Source organism: Nicotiana attenuata, chromosome 7 (assembly GCF_001879085.1).
Source record: "Nicotiana attenuata strain UT chromosome 7, NIATTr2, whole genome shotgun sequence".
In the NCBI taxonomy this organism is placed as follows: domain Eukaryota; kingdom Viridiplantae; phylum Streptophyta; class Magnoliopsida; order Solanales; family Solanaceae; genus Nicotiana; species Nicotiana attenuata.
The window spans coordinates 65,142,121-65,151,198 of record NC_031995.1 but is presented as its reverse complement, the minus strand read 5'-3'; the positions used below and the strand labels follow the sequence as shown (position 1 = coordinate 65,151,198).

General features: G+C 36.5%; 1 protein-coding gene across 4 annotated transcripts; it reads right to left on the bottom strand.

Annotated features, from left to right (window-relative positions):
• On the bottom strand, window positions 2,002-8,083 carry LOC109229226. 4 transcript variants are annotated; one of them, XM_019394597.1, is made up of 16 exons: window positions 7,863-8,083; window positions 7,728-7,772; window positions 6,901-7,404; window positions 6,595-6,688; window positions 5,945-6,131; window positions 5,601-5,856; window positions 5,030-5,245; window positions 4,860-4,946; window positions 4,645-4,779; window positions 4,211-4,324; window positions 3,800-4,047; window positions 3,627-3,707; window positions 3,176-3,407; window positions 2,957-3,055; window positions 2,675-2,860; window positions 2,002-2,478 (listed from the first exon to the last, which is right to left on the bottom strand). In XM_019394597.1, the coding sequence occupies exons 3-16, from the start codon at window positions 7,318-7,320 to the stop codon at window positions 2,374-2,376; spliced, it is 2,460 nt and encodes an 819-aa protein (XP_019250142.1). In that variant the 5' UTR covers window positions 7,321-7,404; window positions 7,728-7,772; window positions 7,863-8,083; the 3' UTR covers window positions 2,002-2,373. The 4 variants fall into 4 exon arrangements, with proteins under 4 accessions (XP_019250142.1, XP_019250144.1, XP_019250143.1 ...); XM_019394599.1 differs by having other exon boundaries at window positions 6,901-7,394; XM_019394598.1 differs by lacking the exon at window positions 7,863-8,083 and having other exon boundaries at window positions 7,728-7,831.

Genomic DNA, 9,078 nt, shown 5'->3' with positions numbered 1-9,078 from the left:
AATAAATCGATTTGATCCAATAATGATAAAGAAGTGAAAATAAAATAAGATCACCGACTAAAATTAAAGGAGATAACGAGCTTGATTCCAAACTCAGTCTTTCCGAGAGCAAATTAAAAGGCACTGATCATGCAATGATAAAACTGTTTATATTGAGCATAAAATAGTAGAATAAAGCGTTGTGTGTAAAATGTTTCATGTCCTACTAGGGTTTTCAATCCTGCTATTTATAGTTATCCTTAGGGAGACAAGATCCTAAAATCAAGCTCCTCTTGAATGAGAATAAAAAGGCCATTGATGGGTGCATAAAGGCTGGCCTTTGAATGCAGATATTCTCTGTAACGGTTGCTCATTAAATGTTATCTGATGCCAAGCGTTTAATCTTCACCATCGGTTGTGCTTCCTTTGGGATTCATCCTGTACCGGTTACATACTTCGCACCCAGCGCCAGTTATTCGTTAACTCATCTTTTATTTGTCTTCGGTTCCACGTGTCACTTTATCATTCGACCACCTATTATCAATCAAGTTCACCCCATACAGCTACAAATTCATAAGTTTTATTTGAGCCATCAGGTTGGAATACAGGTGTATGAGCTGTACTTATGTGTAATTCTCTCTTGATAATAAGAACTAAAGAGAGAAATTATATTAAAAAGCATGAATACTAATATCTTCTTCAAAAGAGATAAAATACAAAATGAACCAACGTTAGTAATATACAAAATGAACCGACTTGAATAGTATTTTCTGTTATAAGGACCTTTATATATAATGGCTCAAGGAAAGGTTCGTTCAGCATCCAAGAGACAAAAAGCTCTTCTATTTAGAGAAAGTTTTGCTATAGTTATTCGATTTAAATAGCTCTTCTAACATTACAAACCAAGATATCTGGCAATAATTCAAATATTTTTTTCCGTTTTCTATTTAAATAGCTCTTAAAATTTCAAATTTGTTACTTGGAAATTGATTTTGACTGGCCACCCATCGTAAAGCTGACATACAAAACTTATTCATTAAACGGGAAATATAGTTCGCGAATCAAAATAAAGTAGGATTACCTGCTACATATTAGTCATTTTGGCAAATTAAATTTGTTTCAAAATATATTGCGTTTAAGAAAATAAGAAGCCATTTAATTATTATTTTTTCAAATTTACCAATACTAGTATTAATTAAATGAGACATATAACAACAACAACGACCCAGTGAAATTCTACAAGTGGGGTCTGGGGAGGATAGTGAGTACGCAGACCTTATCCCTACCCCGGGGGAGTAGAGAGGCGGTTTCCGAAAGACCCTCGGCTCAAGAAGAAGAATAATTAAATGAGACATCTAAAGGATAAATGGTGAAAAAGGAGAAGAGGTTCACGTCCTAATGGTTGATTTATCTTATTTAACCAATATATTTGTCAAGGAAGGTTACTACAGTGAACCTTTTTCTTAAACCTATACTATAGTGAACCTTTTTCTAAAATCTAAGGAGCAAAATTGGTGAAACTTTTAGGGTGCGTATTGGTAGAAGGAAAATATTTTTTAATTCTTTTTTCATGTTTGGTTGACTTACATATTTTGAAAAATATTTATCACATGAATTCATTTTCCTTCAATTAGAGAAAATAACTTCCCTTTTTTCAAAATTCTTTCTCAACCTTCCCAGCACCCATCCTCCTGCCTCCCAATATTGCCACCGTTACTTTGGTTCTTAGACCCCGACCCACCACCCTCCCCTGCCCTTACACATTTCGTTTCATATAGTGTTTGCCTAAATTATTTATTTTCAAACTATATTTTTTGCTGCCTAATCAAACACCGGAAAATAAGTAAGAAAATCACTTTTTTTCTAAGGAAAACATTTTCTGTCATACCAAACACACTTAATGAAACACCTTCAGATTTAACTAACTTTAGTTGTTTGTAGAATCCAAATAACTCAAAACGGAATACAAGACAAGGAAACACAGAGGATGATATTTGAATAATGTATAAGGCACAAGTTTCATTTATACAAAACAGCATCTGAAATTTATTGGATATAGAACTTTCATCTTCTTCACTGAATATTTTCTCCTTTGGGAATCAATAATATGAGTTGTTCTCTATAAACATGAAACAAAGGGTAAGAATTGTTCCCTAATTAAGTGGCTAATTTTCATCTTGTACAAAAAATAGCTCCTAAGAGAAGCTAATTCATTTACATGTATAAAAAATGGCCTAAATAAGAATAACACAAGACATGCTTTGCCTTAAGCTGTCACTGCACAGAATGTATTTGACTAAAAAATTGGTATATACTGCCAGAGAGCACAGTTTCTAATGCTTTTAATGCCTCCTTGTGCTGTATCCTGTTTCAGGTCTTTAAGTATAAAGTAGTTTATCCCTCTGTTTGAATCAAGCATTCTTTAGGTAATCCGAATTCCTTTTTCTGCAGAAGAAGTTGTCGTCTCCAAGGATCATTATGCAACTTGTAGTGCAACACCTAAGGAAACAAAAGGAAAAACATATCTCTCAGCATATTATTATTTTCGGAAAGATGGAATTATTGTCGATCATGTACATGTACTAATCAAGGCTTTTTCTCTGCCGCATATGTCTCAGCATGGTGCTAAGATTCAGAATTGTATTAATAAAACAATCTACAGGTATAAAAGCATTAGAGAAAACATGATAAGTACCTGTATGAATGTGGCAAACACATCATCTTCCTCTAGCTGCGAAAACTTTAGACCCCAGTCCTCAACACTACCACGTAAAGCTTTCTGTCTCTCAGCTTCAAGCACAACTGAATCCCGATACAAGAATCTTTGCCAGATTCTCTTCACATTCGCCAATTTAAATTCTATTTCTGTCTCGTTAAAGCTCTACAAGAAGTAAATATATTATCAGTCAATCCTAGCTACACCTACCATGAATGAAGCGAAAACTTCTACATTGAACTGAAGAGAGCATAGAGTTACCCGGAGAATGTTTAATAGATTGGGTATTTCATCTTCACGTATCCTAACGGCAAAACTTTCGTAGTTGAGAAAATTCTCATATGGCAGGTATATCCCGTCCTGAGCATAGGGAAATGGAAGTCAGACACATAGGACATAAGAGTAAGTATTCAAAAAGCTTCATATGAAGGCGCTTATCTGTCGCAATCCACTGGAATAAAGCGTGCAATAATAAACTACCTGAATCACCACTGGAATGCACCCTTGCAAAATACTATCTTCCATTCTACCACTCCAACCATCCCCAGGCATAACCCCGCAAAAGACAGAACTTGCCAATTCCTCGTGGTAGTTCCCAGCACGTAGTGGTGTCACTATCACATCCTCTGCGTGCTGCTTGCCAAGCTTACCTTCCTTGTTAAGGGTTGATCCAAATTCTTCGGCCACTTTTTGCCTTATGCCCATACTATACCTGCAGATTTCACCAACAGCCTCACTATTATTAAATTTTGTCAAAAGCTGTGTGCTAAGGATGATTTGTAAACCAACAATACAAATGGCCAACGTGCTCTCTTCTACCAATAATGGTTAATGAGCGAGCTGTCAGAGACCCGGAGGTTAGTGTCTCGAACATAACGTGCTTCACGTCTTGCAGTAGAAATCCAAATCTTATAGGCTTCAGATCACTTACGTAGCTTCTGGTCTTCCATTTTTATAAGCTGGTCCAAGATTTCCATTAAAATAGAAGAATGTCTTCCGCTTCTCACGAGGTCTGCATGCGTATTTGTCCAACAATATTTGGTCATGACTCATGGTCAATATAAAATAAAATCTGAACCAAATGCATTTGAAAGGCAAAACTACCTGGACCATAGTTTAGCCTCTAAGGAACCTTCATCAGGTCGTTTCCAAGCTGGAAGTACGAGATCTTTATTTGGGTCAAAGCAAGGGTGGTTTCCTCTTCTGTCCGAGGAAACTGAATCCCAATTATCAGCCCAATACGCTGTTGTTGAATGGTTATGCTTCGAGTTTGTATTACCCCAATGGACCAACATCATGCTGTTCCATATCTCTTTCGGAGCATAGCAAGCACCTTCATCCCATGAGAAGAACTGCCTTGAAAAAAAGATGAAATCAGTGACATCAATACCATAAAAGTTTTACCGTTTCTTTCCTTGTTCATTAGTTTTTGTCTTTCTTTCTTCTATGAATGTTTAAGCATCTCTAATTACTGTTTGCTACATATTAATGTGGAAATCTTTATAGAGATCATACCCAGATGTGATCCTTTCCAGATGAGCGGTTCCAATACGGATACTGTGTGATTATATGATCATAAGCCTTTTTATAGAATTCCAGCGTCAGAGAACTTCTCAGCCCTTTGTGTTCCTGAAATTGATCATAAAGAAAGTGTAACCTAAGTACATGTTCAAGCCATGATATAGGCATGTCCATTCCAATAACAAACATAAAAGTAGTTTCATGCAGGATATATGGCATTAGGATCCATAAACCACATAATTTAATGTTCTACATGTACACAGGGCTTTGGGGTAGGACATCAAATGGATATTATGATTTAGGTCTGCACGCAATGTGAACTTGTCAACAGTCAAACAAATCTGCTCACTACATGTTTTCAGAAAGAGGTATATATCGTACAGGTGATTTTTGACATAATAATACAGAAAAATAAAACGCAACAATACCTGCATGTTCAAATGTGGAGCATCATCAGCACGAGTTATAATACATGAATCAAGAACTGGAACAAAGAAAAAATCTGCTTCCTCTCCATTCAATGTCCGATGAGGGCTAGCTAACAAGCTCTCATAGAGTGCCATCTATGAAAAAACTTAAGCATAGTTAATTAATGTCATACCAAACATTCAATTGTTCAGTTGGAGTTGCCTAAGACTGTTACCTGTGCGCCATACAGCTGGTCAGTCCAAATTGTAGCATTTCTGTGATCATACATTCTGTTCACACATTCCAGTTTAAAGTGCCGTCCCTGCATTACCCAGGAAGCAAATATGTATTAGAATTTTACTCTTCAATCGAACAGATAAGATTGGCAGAAGAAGTTGTTCTGACCTCTAAAAGAAGACTATTGAAGTCTGGAGGCAAGTCATAAACATATATGAGGGGCCTTCTCTTCTCCGCGATAGCATCCAGATTGACAAGATTTACTCCGCTCATCAAATTCTCAGGAACGTTGACCTGAGCTGGTCGTAGCCAGTGAGGCCACTCTGTAATGGATGATACGACGGAGGGTACACTGCAATCTGCTCCGAACCAACCACTGCTACACTGCAATATGTAAGCAAAAGGAGCTAGCGTTATAATAGACCATGTTAAAGAAGTTCTGCTTTTGTACACTCACAGTACTTTCTCAGTGAAGATGAAGTTGTCAGAAGGAAACTACAAGTTTGTGTGGGTATAAAGAAGGGACATGTTTCACACTTTGACACGAGGAAAATGACAAGGTGATCTAAAGGGAAGTGTCTACTAGACAACTTTCAGAAAATTTAAACAAAACAAAAGCCAGGTAATGAGAAAATGAGAATAAGAATGATTAAGGCTAAATTCTGCAATCAACATCTAAATCTCGGTCAAATATTTTTGAAACTTTCCTCGAACAAAAGACAATGAGGGTTGATTTTACCTGACAAAATCCACCTCGACACAACCCATGGCCTGAGCATTGATTTATACAAGTGCTTAGAACAGACACCTCACAGAATCGACCCCACAGACCATCATACTTGCAATCACACTCCTCTTTGAAAAGCACTTTGGAAGCATATGCTTCTGCAGGATCCACATTACACCACCCTCGTTTGCTACCATTGGTAGTGAAGACATCGAGATCAGCTTTTGTCCAGTCAGTCATAGGAGAACCACCAGGTTCAGATGGAGGACTGAATCACATATACAAGCAGTTATTGTCAAGATCCTTGCTATGCAAGATAGCCAAATCAAGGTTACTTGAGAAACTGATAGGCTTACTTGATTGTAAAGCCACATGCCTCAGCAAGTGGACGATTTGGGTATTTTGTGCCTTCCCCACAAAAGCACATTGCTCTTGTTGTGTCGCAATAAGCAGCACAAATTGAGACAACCCAACGCCCAAACTGTGCCTCCTTTGGTCCAGGGTAGTTGCAGCTCAACTCCTGCCTCTCTGCACAATCTTCACCTGAAAAGATATGGCATTATGTGAAACCGTAATCTAAAAATATAGGTGCTTAACTACAGGTGAAACCAGGTCAGACTCCTATAGTAAGAAAGTCTTAAAAAAATGGATGAGTACTTTAAGAAACATGCGAGAAAGTAAATACAGGAAGCCTTTAATTTGTATATTTCTTTGTAAGAAAGATACCAGTATTTGCCACATGACAAAAGAGCTTTCATATTTCTTTTTAGGAGACAACATGGTATCATCCCCTTGGAACTATGGAAAGGAGATGAAACCGTTACAATCATCAACATGAATCAAAACTACCAAGTATTTGAAAGTTACTTGTTGGCTATTCAATGCACAAAATAAATGGCATCGATATAAGGAGCAAAAATATTTACTGTCCATATCATGAACACACTAATCAGAATTATGTGTTCTAAGATAAACATCAATATAAGGAGCGAAAAGGTTTACAAACCAGTGAAACCATGAAAGCAGCGGCATTGACCCAATTCGCGATTGCAGATGCCTTGACCACTGCAATCATTCCTGCAGCTCTTGCCACTGATTGGCTGATACCAGTACACCCATAATGAGCTAAATTATCTCGGGAAACAGATTAACAGAAACTAAGAGCAACATAACTTGACCTTGTTGGATTAGATACTAAATGAAGCTTCTACCATCGATGAATCTCTAACAGTAAGAGTGTAACTTACCAAAAACATCAACAGGCAAGAAGCTTTACATAAGTAATCGAAAGAAAGCAGTTTTACAAGCTTACCTCAATGACTTTAACTGCGGAAGTATTTGAATCGCAACCAGCTAACCATCGGCCAACCTCCGCCTTCCATGGAGCACCTCGATATACCACAGAATTGTGTAAATCGGAAGGAAAATTGACATTAAGATCAACCGTTGAGATGGGGCTTCTCGTATCAGGATTGCTTTGACTTCCTTCGGTTGATATACTGTCTGTTGCATTATTCTTTCTATCTTCAATTGACTTATTATCTTTCAGGATAATCTTTTCTGCTTCATTGGATCTATTTATAGGTACACAAGAGTTCTGAAATGGCCTAAAGTAGTCCAAGGAAGGCGCAACCGGGTATATGAATAAATGAACAACTGAAACCAATGTCACAATTGAAGCAACTGATACCATAAGGGACCATGAACACCTCCATTTCTGGAAAGAGAACATGATCCCTCAAACAACCTTTGCTTCTTCCTATTGAAAATCTTGATTTTATTTAACACAATCTAATTCTTTTCCACCTGCAAACCCCTTGAAGCAGAGTCAACAAACAGAGTTAATAACCTTCCAATACTCACAGGAAGTATGAAAAGCAACAAAATATAACAACTTTAACAGCAAAAGACACCAGAAAAGTGCATTAAATCAAGCAATCACATCCTCACTTGGGTGAGGCAATAACACAAACTTTCACTTAAAAAGAACAGATTTTTATTCAAGAAAGTAGCAGAAATATGTCAAAAATAGCAATAAAGCATTTCAATACTCAAGAAAAATAGAACTTCAAATACTTGCATTAGTACCCCAAATACAAGAAAACCATGTAAATGCAAGAGAAATAATGAACAACTGACCACTTCAAGATCTGAAATAGTAGCTTCCTTTGGAGGATCAAGAACCTAAAATTGAAGCAAATGAATAAGCAAAAACCCCATTAAAATTACAGCAAATTTAACATATTTATACTGCTTTTAGTCAACCATACATACCCAGAAAGTAAAGGAGGAGAAGTGGGGTGAAATATGAATAGAATATGCAGCTTACTTTTCAACATAATATATACTTGTGCACAAGCAGTTAAGCACAAGAGGTTTTTGAATGGCTTGAAGGGTGAAATAATGAACTATTTTTATGGTCAATATGATTATAATTTACAGCTTTCCTCAGTTGCTTTGACAGGAAGTTGTCGTAAGATAACAAAAAAGTTATTTTTCCCAGGAAGTTGTGTTAAACCCAATTCTTGGTTACTTTTCATATTGTGAATTCTTCCTTTTTTTTCTTTTATTTTCCCTCTCGTTGCCAGTATTACTTTCACTTCAAGATTTAGAGCCCGTTTGGATTGCTTTATTTTAAGTGCTTTAAGCCAAAATAAAGCTATTTTGTAGTGTTTGGATAAAGTAAAAAAAAGTATTTTTTGTTAAGAAACTTAGCTCAAAGTAATAATATGAAACAAGCAAATAGACAAGAATGTAGAGAGAAGAGAGAAGAGATTCTTATTTCTCCAATGTATTCAAGTATATACAATGTGGTGCTAAAACCCTCTATTTATAGGATTACATAGAGGCATACAAAAGAATGCCATAAACATGACATTAAACATTTGAGATCATGGAGGAAGATGATGGGGAGGTTATGGAGGTGTGTGAGTTACAACTATAATGGTGAGAAGTAGTGGGAGTTATCTACATAATGGAGAAGAGCAGTGGGAGTAACTTCTTTAGGAGTTATAGACATCCACTACAAAATATAATATTTCATAACACTCCCCCTTGGATGTCTATAGATAATGTGCCTCGTTAAAACCTTACTAAGAAAAAATCCTGTGGGAAAAAATCTTAGTGAAGGAAAAAGAGTACACATATCTTGTAATACGCATTACTTGCTGCCTCATTAAAAACCTTGCCAGGAAAATCCAGTGGGATAAAACCTTAGCTAAGGGAAAAAGAGTACAACGCGTATTTGCCTCCCCTGATGAAAATATCACTTTATTTCTCGGAGACGACGAATTCCAAGCTTGTATAACAACTTCTTTAATATTGAAATCGGTAATACCTTGGTGAATTATTCCGTCAAATTATCACTTGAACGAATTTCTTAAACATCTGTTTCATCATTCTGTTGAAGATCGTCTCTGTAAAGAAACTTTGGCTAAATGTGCTTTATTTTGTCTTCTTCAATATATCGTTCTTTCAATTGAGCTTGCAA

Excerpts from the sequence above, each read along its gene's own strand:
- LOC109229226 (XM_019394597.1), bottom strand. The coding sequence starts at position 7,320 with ATGTTCTCTTTCCAGAAATGGAGGTGTTCATGGTCCCTTATGGTATCA. Across the intron at positions 4,947-5,029 it reads TCAATAGTCTTCTTTTAGAG|GGACGGCACTTTAAACTGGA; the intron begins GTCAGAACAACT and ends TGGGTAATGCAG. Across the intron at positions 2,479-2,674 it reads TGTTTGCCACATTCATACAG|GTGTTGCACTACAAGTTGCA; the intron begins GTACTTATCATG and ends TTGTTTCCTTAG.